Source organism: Polypterus senegalus, chromosome 9 (assembly GCF_016835505.1).
Source record: "Polypterus senegalus isolate Bchr_013 chromosome 9, ASM1683550v1, whole genome shotgun sequence".
NCBI lineage: Eukaryota > Metazoa > Chordata > Cladistia > Polypteriformes > Polypteridae > Polypterus > Polypterus senegalus.
In genome coordinates, this window is record NC_053162.1 from 176,201,005 (window position 1) to 176,219,087 (window position 18,083).

At 39.7% G+C, this 18,083-nt stretch overlaps 1 protein-coding gene across 3 annotated transcripts in view; it reads right to left on the reverse strand.

The window, feature by feature from the left end:
* nup214 (nucleoporin 214) overlaps positions 1-18,083 on the reverse strand; it is a 118,956-nt gene that overhangs the window by 87,537 nt on the left and 13,336 nt on the right. For 2 of the 3 annotated variants that reach the window (XM_039764392.1, XM_039764390.1), the window contains exons 8-14: positions 17,230-17,336; positions 17,070-17,136; positions 16,834-16,960; positions 13,742-13,900; positions 8,140-8,569; positions 7,620-7,735; positions 4,712-4,800 (exon numbers count right to left, since the gene is read on the reverse strand). In XM_039764392.1, coding sequence (XP_039620326.1) covers positions 4,712-4,800; positions 7,620-7,735; positions 8,140-8,569; positions 13,742-13,900; positions 16,834-16,960; positions 17,070-17,136; positions 17,230-17,336 — 1,095 coding nt within the window. The remainder of the gene's footprint in view (positions 1-4,711; positions 4,801-7,619; positions 7,736-8,139; positions 8,570-13,741; positions 13,901-16,833; positions 16,961-17,069; positions 17,137-17,229; positions 17,337-18,083) is intronic. The other variant, XM_039764391.1, reaches the window with a different exon arrangement.

The window sequence follows — 18,083 nt, forward strand, 5'->3', positions numbered from 1 at the left end:
CTCAAATTTCAAGGTTTGATCGACAATTTTGCCGAGTTGGGAAGGTTGACGACAAGGGGGGGACTGAACTGGATGCAGCACCTACTGCTTACACTCTGCCCATCTCTCCTGTTGGTGGTCCTGGCAGTAGTGCAGCATTTATACTTGTGTGGTGCATCCGTGTATGAACTGCAGTGTTATCAGGGTAGCAGCATGCAGGTACCTGTTGCTTCATGGGGTCTGAAACCAGTTGATACTTGATTATGTGTCATTTCCTCACAGTGCATGATGCTTCGCGGGATACCCCAAAACCCAGACCTACTGTCTAAACTTCACAGGGGACATATTTACAAGATGATTATTTAGATTTATAATAATAAATCCTTCAAAAAAATATAAGCTTTTAATTCTGTGCATAAAATATAAATTGAGTTCAATTTGTTCACCCACAGTGCTGTATGTGGTTCAAAAATGAGAAATCTGACTTCTTCATTTTCAAATGTGATATTAGCTTTGTAGGTGGGGTGAACATAAAAGGTTGGGAACCACAACTCTAGGGTATTAGCCAATAATTCTCATTTAGTGTTACCTGAAAGCTTTTTATTAAGATCAATTATACAAATTAAAAAGCGCACTGATGCTTGACGGTCAATACTTTTAACATTACCCAATATGGAGGAACTTGCGCGCATAAAATAACCCTTTCTGTGTTTGAGTCAATTTTGCAACAACTTCCAGTTTTCAGTTTGATCATTAGTCTCTCATGTGGTAATTACATCTTATTTTAAAAATTTAAGACAAACGACTGACATGCATTGTTCTGATCAAATGCTTTTGTTGCTTCTTGACAGACTGTCAAATTAGTGATACATAATTTCCTCCATCTAAACCAGCGGTTCTTAATCTGAGGTCTGTGGACCCCCTAGGGTTTCAAGGAGTCCGGATGGGTCCGAAAAAAATTAACATTTAGATATATTTTACAGCCCTTGTACTGCTGATTTAGAGTAGATGTAGTAGCAATGCTAGTAGAAAACGTCGTAGTAGTAGATCTGTTTTAATTTACACAAGAGGATTGTATTTCATAGTTATAATAAGTGGCCGTTACTTTTTGCATTAAAAAAAAGGAGTTTTTTTTAGATTGTTTACTTTAAAGTTTAAAAATAGTTTGTGTATGTCATATATGTTTAATAAATATATAATTAATTAATATCCGTCTGGAGTTTTTCTTGTTTTTAAATGTCCTCCCTGGCCACTGGACCTTACTTTTATTCTATGTTAGTGTTCCCTAATTTTAATTATTTATTTTGTCTTTTTTCTCTTTCTTCATCACTTTGAGCTACATTGTTTGTATGAAAATGTGCTATATAAATACATGTTGTTGTTGTATGAGACAATCCAATCTCAATAAAGAAAGTACATTATATTTATTGCATTCAAAGTTGTGTTGATGTGAATATTTCTGGGGAAGGGGGTCCATATCTTTCATCAGATTCTTAAGGGGCTCGTGACTCAATAAAGATTAAGAATCATTGATCTAAACACTCTTCTTTACGGCTATTGTTCAATCTTTTCCTTAATCAATTTTTAATTCACCGATAACATGCGTTAAATTTACTGGCCTATAGTTTTATTCTGACTGGCAACAGACAGTAACAAGAGTGCAATCTTTAGCAAATTTTTCAGAAATGTGCATTATCTCTTTATATATGCAAATCCGTAACTCAGAATTTATCTTAAGAGTGCATAATTATGTAGCTCTAGCAAGTCATATGATTTTGGTCTCTTTAAATTGGAGTAGCACTTATCTCTCAATTTTATATCCTAATCTTTTAATGTCATCTTAACAGTCCCTGTAGAAAGCAGAACATTATCGACTTAACCTTGCATGAAAACCTAAGAAAAAATATGAATTGAAAGCAATTGCTTTTCCTTTATCATATATTTTATTTCAAACTTAGCGTTTCAAAACACTTCACCTCCTCTTTCACCGCTCTATTACTAGAATAATATTGAGAGAACCTACTTGGGTCAACTTTTCAATTTTCTGCAGAATGTTTGCTCCAGCTGCCTTTAAGCTTTCCTAATATCCAGATTTTCAAAGCGGCCCTCAAATGCTCATAAGCCCCGCAGTTAGTACTGGAGTAATCTGTCTTGTACATGCTGTCTGGCTACTTTTTCTTTTACAAATTCTTTTAATCTCCTTATTGGACTTCTAGGAGTCCTTTTACATTTCATTGTCCTTCCACATTTTTTGATAAACCTGTCTTGTATTGAATGCAATATAATTTTTAAACATGTTCTTTAACCATCTCCTTGCTTAAACATTTGTCCCAATTTATCTGTTTAATAAAAACGGTGCATCTGCTTGACATCTGTCTTAATAAAATTTAATTTATTTTTTTTAGTGTATAGATTAACACTATGGCCAAAACACTATGAAACCTGTTACATCGAGAAATCCTAATGGTTCAATTCCTTCTACTCCTAAAATTATATCCTGATTGTTACAGAATATTAAGACGTATACTTCTTCGTTTGTTGGCATTTAAACATATTGTGCTAAAAATTATGGACTACATCTATGAACTCCTGCAAATGCTGTTAGGTTTCATTTTTGTAGTGTGATTAATGTAATTAATGATTAATGTAGTGTGATTATTTAAAAATAGTGTGTCTATCAATAGAGTGGTGGCTCTGAGGCTAGGGATCTGCGCTGCCAATCTGAAGGTTGCCTGTTTGAATCCTGTAAACGTCAAAAGCGATTCTATTCTGTTGGGTTCTTGAGTAAGGCCCTTACCCTGCAATTGCTTTGTCCTCGGCATGACATTAATCTGCAGTCCAATTGGCAGGGAAAACCTGGGGATTGATGGCAGGATTGGCACTCCAGCCACCATAAAAAAACAACAACTCAACACTTTTCCAATGTGGTGCTGAGGTGTCACTCGCTGCACTCGGGTCCCAATCCAGGTGGTTTGTCGGGGGGGGTGAGTGCCGCAACGTGCTATCAGCACAGGCCCCCATCCTTTCCTAGTTAATATACTGCTCAAAAAAATTAAAGGAACACTTGTTAATCCAAGTATAGCATCAAGTCAGTGAAACTTCTGTGCTATTGATCTGCTCAGTTAAGTAGCAAAGGGGATTGTTAATCAGTTTCAGCTGCTTTGGTGCACTAGAGGGGCAACAATGAGATGACCCCCAAAACAGGAACGGTTTAACAGGTGGAGGGAGGCCACTGACATTTTCCCCTCCTCATTTGTTTTGTCACTCATTTTGCATTTGGCTACGGTCAGTGTCACTACTGGTAGCATGAGGCCATACCTGGACCCTACAGAGGTTGCACAGGTAGTCTAACTTCTCCAGGATGGCACATCAATACGTGCCATTGCCAGGTTTGCTGTGTCTCCCAGCACAGTCTCCAGGGCATGGAGGAGATTCCAGGAGACAGGCAGTTACTCTAGGAGAGCTGGAGAGGGCCATAGAAGGTCCATAACCCATCAGCAGGACCAGTATCTGCTCCTTTGGGTAAGAAGGAACAGGATGAGTACTTCCAGAGCCTACAAAATGATCTCCAGCCACTGGTGTGAATGTCTGACCAAACAATCAGAAACAGTCTTAATGAGGGTGGCCTGAGGGCCAGACATCCTCTAGTGGGCCCTGTGCTCTCTGCCCAGCACCATGAAGCTTGACTGGCATTTCCCATAGAATACCAGAATTGGCAGGTCCACCACTGGTGCCCTGTGCTTTTCACAGATGAGAGCAGGTTCACCCTGAGCACGTGACAGACGTGAAAGGGTTTGGAGAAGCCGTGGAGAACGTGATGTTGCCTGTAACATTGTTCAGCATGACCGGTTTGGTGGTGGGTCAGTGATGGACTGGGGAGGCATAGCCATGGAGGGACACACAGACCTCTACAGGCTGGACAACAGCACCTTGACTGTCATTAGGTATTGTGATGAAATCCTTGGACCCATTGTCAGACCCTATGCTGGTGCAGTGGGTCCTGGGTTCCTCCTGGTGCAAGACAATGCCCGGCTTCATGTGGTGAGAGTATGCAGGCAGTTCCTGGAGGATGATCGAATTGATACCATTGACTGGCAAGTGGGTAAGTATTAAAAGGTGTGTAAGCAGCACAATACTTCTGTCAGTATATTAAATAAGACCATCAATTTCTTCCATCATCTTGTGTTTCAGCATCAGATTTAATAGGATAGCTTTCCAAGTTCAAATACATAAAGAGCAAGGCCATTTCAATACGCTTTAGTCCACTTTTTAGAAGACTTTTCTCATCACTTAACGTGAAAGTGTAATTGTGCAGAAACATGCTTTTATTGCAAGACAGGACTTTCATGCCTTAGACACAATCAGCCCGCTGTTTTAAAAAGTAATGCAGTTTCTGTCTTTTCTAGTAAATAAAACAAATCGGACTTCAGCAACAACTGAGCTCAATAGCTTGTCTAAATTACTTTAAAATTCCTGTAGATTACATCAGATATAGACTGGCACTATAACATAAAACAAAATATACAATTATTAAAAAAAAAAAAAAGATTATATATATACATACACTGCATATATCATCATATCAGCTAAATTGTATGCAAATGAGATGACGTCCATGTGATCACACCTGCATTGTAAACTCATGGTATATTGAAGTGCCAGTTTTATATGCACGCCACCCACACAATCCAAAAACAAATATGATTATTCATGACCTCACTTTAACATTTACCTTAAATGAGTTGATGCTGCTTTTGCTGGAGGGTGCTATAGAAGCGCTTGGCTTCTGACCCGATACAGGAGGTGCAGGATAGGAAGATCCTGAAAGACAAAAGGCAAAGAAATGTACTTGATATTTAAATATATTTTGGTAATGTTAATATGCATTAAATCAATTTAATTTTATAAGTGAAATGTTAAATATGAATACAGGAAAAGGTAACTAAATCAATCACTTCTCAAATATAGATTCGATTTTGTTTCAGAAAAAAAAGATTTTCTTTTCTTCCAACACAAATAAAGGGTTAATAAATTCAAGATCCATGTTCTGAAACCTTGAATTGTTTTCAAGCATTTGCTTATAGTAAACTTGAAAAAGAAAAGTTAAGTTGCTTAGCCTCTGATGATTTAATCCACAAGACAATGGATCTTATTGATTATGATTTCTTGTATGTGTTAATGGACAGATGCACAAATGTTCAATTTATTCTTAATCTGAGACCATTTTCTGTCCTTTCTTCATATTGAATGGGATGAATAAAACAGTATTTAACTATTCAGATGACTTACAGTAAATACAAAGTTTCAGTCACCATGGTCACTATGAAATGACTTCTACCAGAAAGGAGTTAGTAAGAATTCTTTTTTTGAACGATGAACATCAAATAAAGCATTTTTTACAGGTAAAAAAACGTATATTTAAACCCATTAGTTTCTTTAACTCAACAATTCATCTCGACGGAGTGAACCAACAGTTTGAAGTCTGAAAGGCATTTCTATGCTGCAGATTTTGCAAGAAGAAAAAGACTATTTCTGGTGTACTAAAAATATATGAATTACACACGCTTAGCCTTAGTGGTTTAGTGTATTTTTCCTGTTTCACAATCAAATCAATCCAGACCCCAAAAACTGCAAAAAGCAAATATTGTGCTATCATGATGCTTCTAACACTGAGATTCATTCTCATCTAGCAAAAATACACAAGGGTCAGTCCCTTTCATATACCACTGTCAAGAGAGGGGCAATACAATTCTGTTGTTTCAAATGTTCTTATTCAAGTGGCATGTGAGTAACTGGTATATTTACTTATTGTTTAACTTTTGGGAATCTTGTGGTGTGGATACACACAGAGGCAGAGTTAATACGAGGTTCTTCGACTTTCTGCTGTTTAAAGCATTCAGCTGTAATTCAGAGGTGACTCATTTTTTCAAACGCCAATGATTTGATTAAGAGATGATTATAATTTTGCTTTTGAATGGTTCTTCCAATGGCATTAAAAATAAAACAAGAAATGTATAAAGATTTAAAAATACATTTTGTTGATCTAGCACTGTTACAAATCCAAAGTGTGTCATCACGCGTTTTGCGCGATTGGATAACTGATCTCCAGTTATCAAGCATAAAAACGTCTGCAGGTTGGAAGCGTTCTCAGATTAGCTGCCTTGCTGATCATAGGCTTATTACATTATCCTAAGTACATTCCGGTAAAAAAAGATTTCCAATTACTTGCTTTTATTGCAGATGTGGAACCTCACAGCAAACTTTGGATTGTTCAATCAATCATATACACTATATTGCCAAAAGTATTGTGACCCCCCCCCTCCAGATCATTGAATTCAGGTGTTCCCATCACTTCCATGGCCACAGATGTATAACATCGAGCACCTCGGCATGCAGACGGTTTCCTCAAACATTTGTGAAAGAATGGGTCGCTCTCAGGCACTCAATAAATGCACGCGTGGTGCAGTGATAGGATGCCACCTGTGCAATATGTCCATTCGCGAAATTTCCTCGCTACTAAATGCTCCACGGTCAACTGTTAGTGGTATTACAACAAAGAGGAAGCAACTGGGAACAACAGCATGTTGAGGCGCACAATGTGCAGAGTCAATTGCTACAGACTTCCAAAAGCTCAAGAACAGTGCGGAGACAATGTCATGGAATGGGTTTCCATGACCAAGCAGTTGCATCCAAGCCTTACATCACGAAGTGCAATGGAAAGCGTCGGATGCGGTGGTGTAAAGCCTACCGCCACTGGACTCTAGAGCAGTGCAGACGTGTCCTCATGAGTGACGAATCATGCAATCCAATGGACGTGTCTGGGTTTGGCAGTTGCCAGGAGAACGGGACTTGCCTGACTGCATTTGCCAAGTGTCAAGTTTATGGGAGGGAGGGGGTTATGGTATGGGGTTGGGCTTGGCCCAGTTAGTTCCAGTGAAAGGAACTCTTAAGGCTTCAGCATACAAAGCCATTTTAGACAATTTCATGCTCCAAACTTTGTTGGAACAGTTTGGGGATGGCAACATGACTGTGCACCAGTGCACAAAGCAAGGTCTATAAAGAAATGGATGAGCGAGTTTGGTGTGGAGGAACTTGACTGGCCTGCACAGAGCCCTAACCTCAATCTGATAGAACACCTTTGGGACGAATTAGTGCGGAGACTGTGAGCCAGCTTCAGTGCCTGACCTCACAAAGGCTCTCCTGGTCAAAAATTCCCATAAACAGACTCCTACACCTTGTGTAAAGCCTTCCCAAAAGAGCTGAAGCTGTTATATATGGTGGGCCAACACCATAATAAAGCCTCTGTATTAAGAATGGGATGTCATTAAAGTTCAAGTGTGTGTAAAGGCAGGCATCCCAATACTTTTGGAAATATTGTGTATGTTGCTACTTTCAAGATTCTTCAGGTTAAAATAAAAATAAAACCTGTCTGTCCATTTTCTAATGTGCTAATCCTGTTTAGCAGGACTTTATGCAATGTGGGAGACAACCAATTATTTAGCAACTATAAACTATGCATGATTGTGCCAAGTTCATCTCGGAGCACGATGTCCAAGGCTGGCCCCGTTCTACACACAGTGGTGCCAAGATCAGATACAAATCTCTCACAATCATTACAGGAGGTTATAAGATTTGCCTACCCAAGGTTGCACTACTTCTATTTAGTGTTGATGTAGGAGGCGCTAAACTCTGGTTAATAAGACTTCCAAATGAAGGATTTGGTGTAGAGGTTAAAGGAAACTTGTCTGTGGATAACCTAGAGAAAAGAGGAAAAACAGTAACAGGGTTTAAGTTTGGGCTAAGGAACAATTCATATTAAAGTACAGATCACAAATCAAAAACAAGCAAGAAAAAAAGATTTTAAATTCAGGACACTTTTTTGTTTTACTGCAATGCCTATTACTAGAATTGACCACTATTAATCCAGGCTTTTCCAGGAGGTTATTTAGGAAAATCAGCTTAACATCCCTCTCAATATCAGAGCAGGAACATAAGAATTGTCAGTTATACATAACAGAACTGGCTATGTCAAAGAGGATAAAAAAAGAAAACAGATAAGCAAAAAAATTACCAGCATGTTTATGGAATAGTAGTGTTCAAGAAAATTCAAAAGTTTGAAATAGACTTTGCACAAATAATGAATGCAAGGAAGACACATACCTGTCATTTAGATTTACTTTAGGTGCCGGTGTGGACACTTCAGAATTAGCTTTAAACGCAGTGACTGGAGAGGACATGCTTGGTGGTGTAACAAAGTTTTCTCCCAAAGGTTTAGAGTTGCCAAAAGAAAGTGAAAGCCCTGTAGTAGGTCCTGCCAAGATTTTGGCGCTGGAGAGAGTCAATAAGGATGTATCCACATTTGTACTTGACACTGCTGGTTTGGGCACTGCTGGAGATAGAGCGAAAGGAGTGGCGCCGACAGCTGTAGCAGAGAATGAGAAACCTGTGGGCAACACCTTAGTCTCTCCTGGAACAGATGGGCTTGCAAAACTTGGTGGGGCCAGTGCAATGGATGGCATAGAAAAAGTGGACACTGGAAGCTTTGGAGCCGGAGTAGCATTCACTTTAGGAAGTGGTACTGAAGAGGCTGCTATTCAAAATAAATAAACAAATACACATTGATTAGTCACAACATTAAAACCTCTGATAGGTCAAGTAAATAACATTGACTATTTTGTGACAATGGCACCTCTCAACAGGTGGGATATACAGTGGGTATAGAAAAGAATCCCCCTCTTCGAAATATTCCCATTTTTTTTTGCTTTGCGGCCTTAAATGAAAACACACACAAAAAATATTTCTTCCCAACATTACTTACTCAATGCAACCTCTAACATCCAAGTGAAAGATATCATAGCTACAGTATTAGTTGTAGATTATAAAAAAAATCAAAAACAAATCCTATTGAGATTAATAAAGGATAACCCACCTGGTCAATAGTTTGTTGAACCACCTTTTGCTTTAAAGACAGCCTAGAGTCTGTTGGGATTCTTCTCTATCAGTTTTGCATACCGAGATTGAGTAATATTTGCCCCCACTCTTCTTTATAGAACTATTCAAGTTTGGTCAAATTGGATGATGAGCGCTGGTGGACTGCTATCTTCAAATCTTTCCACAGATTTTCAATGGGATTTAGGACTGGGCTCTGACTGGCCACATGAGGACATTCACTTTTTTCTCTTTCAGCCACTGTATGTTCAATTTTGTTGCGTGCTTTGTGTCGTTGTCGTGTTGAAAGGTGAACATTCTGCCCATCTTCAACTTTCTGGCAGAGGGTAGCAGGTTTTCCTCAAGAATTTGACAGTATTTTGCCCCATCCATTTTTCCTTCTTCCCTAACAAGAGCCCCAGGCCCCCCACAAAAGGATGCTGCCACCTCCATGCTTTACTGTAGGTATGGTGTGTTGCGGATGGTGAGCTGCATTGGTGTACCGTTTGGTATTAAGGCCAAATAGTTCAATTTTGGTCTCATCTGACCATAAGACCTTTTTCTACTTGGCATCAGACTCTTCAAGGTGCATTGTGGCAAAGCTCAAATGAGCCTTAATGTGGCCTTTCTTGAAAAGTGGCTTTTTCCTTGCAACCCTCCTGAACAAGGCACAATTGTGCAGCGCTTGTGAAATTGTTATCACATGCACATAATGACCACTTTTTGCCATAAAATCCTCTAACTCCTTCAAAGTGGCCACTGGCTTCTTGGTAGCCTCTCTTACTAGTTTCCTCCTTGCTCTTCCATCCAGTTTGGAGGGATGGCCGGATCCAGGGAGGGTCCTAGTAATACCAAACACTTTCCACTTCTTTATTATGGACTTTGCTGAGCTCCTTGGGATTGATAAAGCCTTTCGAGATTTTTTTGCATCCATCTCCTGTCTTATGTCGTCCACAACTCTATCCCTGAGATCTTCTGAAAGTGGCTTGCCACTCATAGTCAGTTGTGTGCTGTCAGATGCACTACCAAGCAAGGGAATGGATGCTCCAGGACCAGCTTCACACTCATTACAATTAATCACAGGTGGAAGGAAGCCAGTAACCATGGTCTGCAATGGAAATGGTGGGCACTTGCACCTGATTGAGTTTAGGAGGGGGGTGATCCTTTATTAATCTCAGGATTTCTTGTTTTTTATTTTTTAAAATTCTTCTAACTGCAGCTGCGATATCTTTCACTTGGATGTTATAGATTGCATTGAGTAAGTAAAACTGGAAAAAATATTGGTTTGTGCGTTTTCATTTAAGGCTGTAAAGCAAAAAAAAATGGGAATATTTTGAAGGGGGGGATTATTTTCTATACCAACTGTATTAGGCAGTCAGTTCTTGAAGGCGATGTGTTAGACGCAGAAAAAAGGCCAAGCATAAGCATCTGAGCAACTTTGACAAGGGCCAAATTATAATTACTAGATAGCGGGTCTTGTGGGGTCTTTCCACTAACCTGATTTAGTACCTACCAAAAGTGGTACTATGAAGGACAACCAGTGAACTCACAACTGAATCACTGGCGCCCAAGGCTCATTGATGAGTATGGGGTACCGAAAGCTAGCCCTTCTGGTCCGATCCCACAGAAGTGCAACTGTAGCACAAATTACTGAAAAATGTAAATGGCAGCTATAAAAGAAAGATGTCAGAACACACAGGACATTGCAGCTTGCTGTGCAGCCACAGACTGGTCAGAGTGCCCATGCCGACCCATGTCCACCATTGAAAGCACCAACAATGGACACACAAGTGTCAGAATTGGATCATGAAGCTACAGTTATCCCTCCTCGATCGCAGAGGTTGCGTTCCAGAACACCCTGCGAAAGGTGAAAATCCGCAAAGTAAAAACCATACGCTTACACTGTTATTTTTATATTGTCTCGCTTGGGTCACAGATTTGCACAAAAACACAGGAGGTTGTAGAGACAGTGACTTTAAAACACTGCAAACAAACATTTGTCTCTTTTTCAAAAGTTTAAACTGTGCTCCATGACAAGACAGAGATGACAGTTCCGTCTCACAATTAAAAGAATGCAAACATATCTTCCTCTTCAAAGGAGTGCGTGTCAGGAGCAGAGAATGTCAGAGAGTGAGAGACAAAGACAGAGAGAGAAAAGCAAACAATCAAAAATTAAGCAGCCGCAAGAAAGGGGGCAATGTGAAGGTAGTCTTTCAGCATTTTTCAGAAGAGGGTCTGTATCCTCTAGGCCAGTGTGCAAACACCCCCTCCGTCAGGAGCAGAGAATGTCAGATTGAGAGAGAGAGAGAGAGAAAAGCAAACAATCAAAAATCAATACGTGCTGTTCGGGCTTTTAAGTATTCGAAGGTGCGGGAAGCACATCGTAGATCATTGAGAAGTTTTATTTAATACGTAATACATGCTCTGATTGGGTAGCTTCTCAGCCATCCGCCAATAGCGTCCCTTGTATGAAATCAACGGGGAAAACCAACTGAGGAAGCATGTACCATAAATTAAAAGACCCATTGTCCTCAGAAATCCTCAAACCAGCGAAAAATCCGTGATATATATTTAGATATGCTTACATATAAAATCCGCGATGGAGTGAAGCCGTGAAAGTCGTAGCGCGATATAGCGAGGGATTACTGTATAGAAGAAGGTGGCCTGGCCTGATAAATTACACTTTCTTTCAGATCTATGTGGGTGGTTGGGTACGTGTGTCATTTACCTGGGGAAGAGATGGTCGCGGATGCACTATGGGAATAAGGCAAGCTGGCGGAGGCAGTGTGAGGCTCTGGGCAATATCCTGCTGGAAAACCTTGGGTCCTAGCATTCGTGTGGATGTTACTTTGACAACTTCCACCTACCTAAAGATTACTGCAGACCATATACACCACTTCATGGCAATGGTATTCACTGATGGCAGTGGACTCTTTCAGCAGGACAATGTGCCCTGACAAAGTGCAAAAATTGCTCAGAAATGGTTTAAGGGACAGGACAAGGAATTTAAGGTGTTGACTTGGCCTCAAAATTCTCAGGATCTCAATCCAATTGAGTATCTGTCTTATCCACGGTGGCCCCACCTAGTAACTTACAAGACTTAAAAAGATCTGCCCCCTACGTCAGCAGTGTAGTAGTGTGAGGAAAGGTTTGTTAGGGTGCATTAAAACTCTTTAATGCCTGTAAAGTGTCATCAGCACAACCACAAAGGATTACTGCTGACCATATGCATCCTTTTATGGTCATAATCTACCCAGTGTAATGGACGGATGGGACACCTGGAAAAGGGAAGGACCGGGAGAGAAACAATATCTCCCCCGGAACACGAGAGGGCAGCCACTCTGGTTGGCATCAGGGCCACGGGAACAGAGCTTGGAAACTCAACCATGGACTCGTCAGGGTGCACCTGGAGCACATCCGAGTGCAAGGGACCACCTCACTCCATTTGAGGAGCTGGAGTCGGGAGGTAGAGGATAGAGCTCGTGGAAGATAGATACTTTATTAATCCCAAGGGGGAATTCACATACTCCAGCAGCAGCATACTGATAAAAAACAATATTAAATTAAAGAGTGATAGCAATGCAGATATAACAGACAATAACTTTGTCGACTGTTAACGTTTACCCCTCAGGTGGAATTGAAGAGTCACATAGTGTGGGGGAGGAACGATCTCCTCAGTCTGTCAGTGGAGCAGGATGGTGACAGCAGTCTGTCGCTAAAGCTGCTCCTCTGTCTGGAGATGATACTGTTTAGTGGATGCAGTGGATTCTCCATGATTGACAGGAGCCTGCTCAGTGCCCGTCACTCTGCCATGGATGTCAAACTGTCCAGCTCCGTGCCTACAATAGAGCCTGCCTTCCTCACCAGTTTGTCCAGGCGTGAGGCGTCCTTTATGCTGCCTCCCCAGCACACCACCGCGTGGAAGAGGGCACGCGCCACAACCATCTGATACAACATCTGCAGCATCTTATTGCAGATGTTGAAGGACGCCAGTCTTCCAAGGAAGTATAGTCAGCTCTGTCCTCTCTTTTACAGAGCATCAGTATTGGCAGTCCGGTCCAAGTTATCATCCAGCTGCACTCCCAGGTATTTATAGGTCTGTACCCTCTGCACAGTCACCTCTGATGATCACAGGGTCCATGAGCGGCCTGGGTCTCCTAAAATCCACCACCAGCTCCTTGGTTTTTCTGGTGTTCATGTGTAAGTGGTTTGAGTTGCACCATTTGACAAAATCCATGATTAGGTTCCTATGCTCCTCCTCCTGCCAACTCCTGATGCATACCACGATAGCAGTTTCATCAGCGAACTTTTGCACGTGGCAGGACTCTGAGTTGTATTGGAAGTACAATGTATATAGGCTGAACAGGAGGCGAGATGAGTGGAGGCGGCAGAAGGAGAGAAGAAAAACAGAAACTAAGGAAAAGGACTGAGCTTATTGTTACTGGTTTGTGCACTGTGTGCTGAAAAAGTAATAATCATGTGTGTTTTGGACTTGTGTGCCCTCTTTCTGTCTGGGACCGGGCTGATTCTCCACACCAGTTAAAGATGGGCTCTTGCAGCAGAATACTGCACCATGTCGTAAAACATGTATTATTCCCCGGCTAGTTGCAGAAACATAACAGTGATTTCAGTTTACTTCAAAGTCTAAAGATCTAACTCCAAAAGAGCACCATAAGGATTACATAGATTGAGGTGTTTTAAAGTAGCACATTGATGCTGCAGATCTGCAGGAATTATGTGATACTATTAAGTCCTTGCAACCATATATACAGCAAGATTTTAGCAAAAAGACCATCATTAACAGTAGGATTACAAAGAAATTATATAAATTTACCTGCTTGTAGCTCTCGTTCACCTTCTAAATCCAATATCCCTGGAGCCGAAATGAACGATTTTGCTCCAGGTATCTGGTTAATTAGATAGAAAGGACAAAGAACTCCATCTGTGGACAGTAACATCAGTATTGGAGCTGGAGGCAGAGTCTTCTCTTCACCTTCAAGTATCAAACAATAAAACCAGAATTATGATTCTCTGGATTAATACAAGCTGCTATACAAAAGGAGAAAATGTAAAGTCCTGATACACTTAATAAAGGATTGCTGTAACATTTTATATATAAAAAATGCATAATTCCTCTGATGAAAATTGCAATTTTAGGATGAGAGAATTTCACTTTTATACACATCACGCTAAAAATCAACTTTTCTTGATATTTGGAATATCGTAGAATTTAGAATTTCAACTTAAACACCTGACAGCAAATCTTTGACCCCATCACCAAACAAAGTAAAACATTTGGATGTTGCTCCCAGAAAAGGAAAATAGTTAATACTAGCTGTGTAAGCCTCTGCTGTAAAAAAGCTTGGGCTCCTAGATACTACTGAAATCGTCAGGGAAAAAAAAATGAAATGCAGAGCCTGTGGTTTCGTTTTGCAGGTGTGGTTGCCCCCCTAGTCTAATGGCAGCTAAGCAAGTTCCTCTCTCCTAAAGGGTTTCGTTTTGCCAACGTGCTCGTCTGGCTTGTGTATCAGCAGCTAAGCGAATTTGTCATTCGTTGGCGATTTCACTTTGGTGATAGAGTCGCTTTCTTTCAGCTTCATGCTGTAGATTCACACTTCTTTCTTTTCCTAACACGTTAATGTGGGTCCGCCTTGCCGGCTCTTTCAGCTTCATGCTGTAGCCTCGCACTTCCGGGCCGGACAGACAAACAGACAGACACACTTCCACGTAGTGCCAGGCGGTATACCGGTTCATTTTTGTTATGATATGGATTTTTCTTATACTGCAACACCGGTGTAAATTGCCTAAACAACGTTCGGAACGTGGTGCAGCAGGAAACTGTTTAAAGGAGGACTTTTTTCACTGCTACACCGCTAAACACGCATCCAACGGAGTACATGCGTTAGTGGACATATTGCGTGGGGGCCCTTTTTTCACTGCTGCATGCTAAACATGTATGCAATGAAATACATGCGGTAGTGGAGGTACTGTGCGGTGAAAATGGACAGAAACATTCCGAAACTGAAGCTGTAGCAGACGATAAAGTTGAACATGATGACACAGAAGAACTTTTGCCGAAAAAAAAGGAGTCACGTCCGTTGCCTGGAGATACTTGGTTTTAAAAGGTTGGATGTGTGGACCATTATGTTGAAATCTGCGAATACTGTTTCTATAGTACTGGATAATATTGCAAGCCAAGGTGTACTTGTTTTATTTTTTTCCAATACTGTGTTATGTACCTGGGTACTGTGTAATAGTGTGACGACATGCTGACTTTAATCTCGCCGCTTATGACGAGAATAAAGTCGACATTACAGTGCACGTTTAATACATGCTTTAATGCATTTCATCATGAAAATGATATAGAGTATTTGTCTTAGCATTCTAAATTTTCAGAGAGCAGGAATATCATGAAGTTAATGCCTTCTGTACAGTGATCCCTGCCTGCGCCTCCTCTTAGTGTAGAGAAAGTCAGTTTAAGAAGCGCGTAACAATTAACAACTGGGTCAGGGAACACTTAACACAAAGCATTTAATGTGCTACATTAACTTATGACGGGGTTTGAGAAAATCTAGTAAATTAAACATTGATTTTAAGATGAAGTTTACTTTACGACTTTCTACTTTAATGACAAAATAAACTACGAGAATGAAGTGGAAATGTCAACTTTAATCTCGACATAAATGGCAAGAATAAAGTGGAAATGTCAAGAATAAAGTCAGCATGTCGACTTTGCTCTCGACATATTTTATAGTTTTTTTTTTTTTTCTTCCCTTTGTCCGTTTTTTTTTTTCTTCACCGTGGCCCTAATACGATGCTGTAGGGCTATACCACAAATAGCATTATAAATGCAAGTTGCAGTTTTATTATTTATGTATATAGCTTAGCTTGAAGCAAGGTCCATATTAATGCAGTTTGCCTTAATGATGGATCAGTTGGTAAAGACGTCATCATGCCTCTGTGGATGGTTGAAAATATGTTGTCAAAATTATAGTTTAAGTTGTATGCAAAATTTGTTCAACAAAAAGGTTCTATATTTTGACTGCAACTGTCATGCAATGTGATTCCTTGTCTTCATTAGTGCCACCCCCTTGATAACTATCACTTTATGGAGCCATGCAAACCTATATTAATACTTGTGTGCACATTAAAATGTTTTTTTTGTACAATGTACAATTCTCATGACAGTGGAATAGGTTATTCTTAGGCAGTCTACTGCAGTAATTGCAGTGGAAAATGTGGTTAACATCCACTCAGGCATGGGAAAAAATACCGTAGAATACCGTGAAACTGGTATAATTTTGAAAAATACCTTGATATAGAATTTTGGTAATACCGCCCAGCACTACATCCACGTGTAGACATTTATATATAAGATTAGAAAAGTATTCTTTGTCAGACTGAGTGCAGGGGTCTCAAAATTCCAGAAGTGTCATGCTTACTGCTACGAATTTTATAACTGGAAGCTAATTCTTACTGTTTAATGATGTATACTACTTTATTACAATTATATGTTTTGGCAGCACAAATTATATTCTATTAGAAGCACTAATTGTCTGCCGATTAAGAAAGTAGTTGAAATGAAAATCTGCTGCCACTTCAGCCCTCCGTATACAGAGCTTCAGACCACTGGTTCAGAATTTGATAATGCCTACATGTACCGAAAACATGAATGCGGAGAAATATACAGTTTTTGCTTAAATTACTTAATTACATCCTTTGCAAATCAGAGTGCAGTAGAACTCTTTTGAACTACTATTGACTACACAAAAACTAAGATTCTTTTACAGATGTTTTGCAACACAGGCTACATGGAAACAAGCCTGAAAGTCTTAAAATAAATAATTTTAGTAATTCCAGCATCACTGACCTAGTTCATTCAGAAAGTTCCTTGCTCTCACTTTGTGAAAAAAAAAAAAAACTTACTTATTGGAATTGGCACCTGGCTGGTATGGTCTACAGCAACTCCCATGGGTAAAGTATCTTCATTGCTTTCTGTGACAGGAAGTTCTGCTCGGCTAGCATCTCCCAAAAGCCACAACTCCCAGTTTGTCTAAAATTGTTTGACCGAGCAAGAAAAACATTAGTCAAGGAAGCCTTGCTTACTTTGCCAAAGTGGGAATTTGCTACTTAAGCCAACATTCAACACAGTTTTAAATTACCTTGTCTTCCTGTTTTGCAATAATACTAACTTCAATGGAGGCTGCTGATGCTGCCAGAACAAAGTCCCTAAAAAGAAAAAAAAAGGAAATATTTAAAAGAAAGGGTATACTTTGGATATTTGTACAAACATAAATTAATAAGAATAGGCACTAAACTCACCAGTCATCCACAGAATTCAAATAAAAATGATGCTGCCTTTCATTACAAGAACTGAAAAATAAATCACTAAAATTCAGAAACTTTTCTGCTCTTTGCTCTTCTTTCTTCTGGAATAAGGAAAGAAAAAAGGAAGACCATGAATAACACAAGCAAAATATCAAAGAGTCTTTGGTATTTCAGCAAAGAAAATTATTCTAAATTATACTGCTTGTGCACATCTTACTTAAAAATCAAAACCACCCTATTTAGCAGATTTATCAATGACTTAGCAATTCAAATCAACAAACAGCCAGGATTATATACATGTGAAAAGTAAAAATAAAGTAGCTTGCTTAGCATTACATATTTATTAAATCTGATCTTGCGTCTGTAAAACGTACTTTTAGTTTTTTGCACAAAGTTGGAAGTGTAGAAAGTATAATAATGATACATAAAAAGAATAATAATAATGCTAATATCATATATACTGTCAAAATGTGTCATTTGTGTGGTATATCTTGAAGCACAGTGAAATACACAATCCAATGTCACAGTCAGATCAACAGTAGTGTAATTCGTTGTAGATTTTCTTCCCAGACTAATCAACTTTTGAAAAGCACACTGCACATGTGCTGTTGACACAAGCGTCACATTTGGATTAATCAGAATCACTTTCCGTTTCACTGTCTGTTTCAATTTCACTGCTGGATGACAGATTTACTTCTTCATCAATGCTCATTTTACGGTCAACAGTGTGCAACACCTGGGGCTTCATGCATAACGCTGTGCGAAGAATTCACACTAGAACATGATGTACAGACAATAGCGGAAATGTGTTTATGCAAAAAAAAAAAAAAATCCAGACGCATAAATCT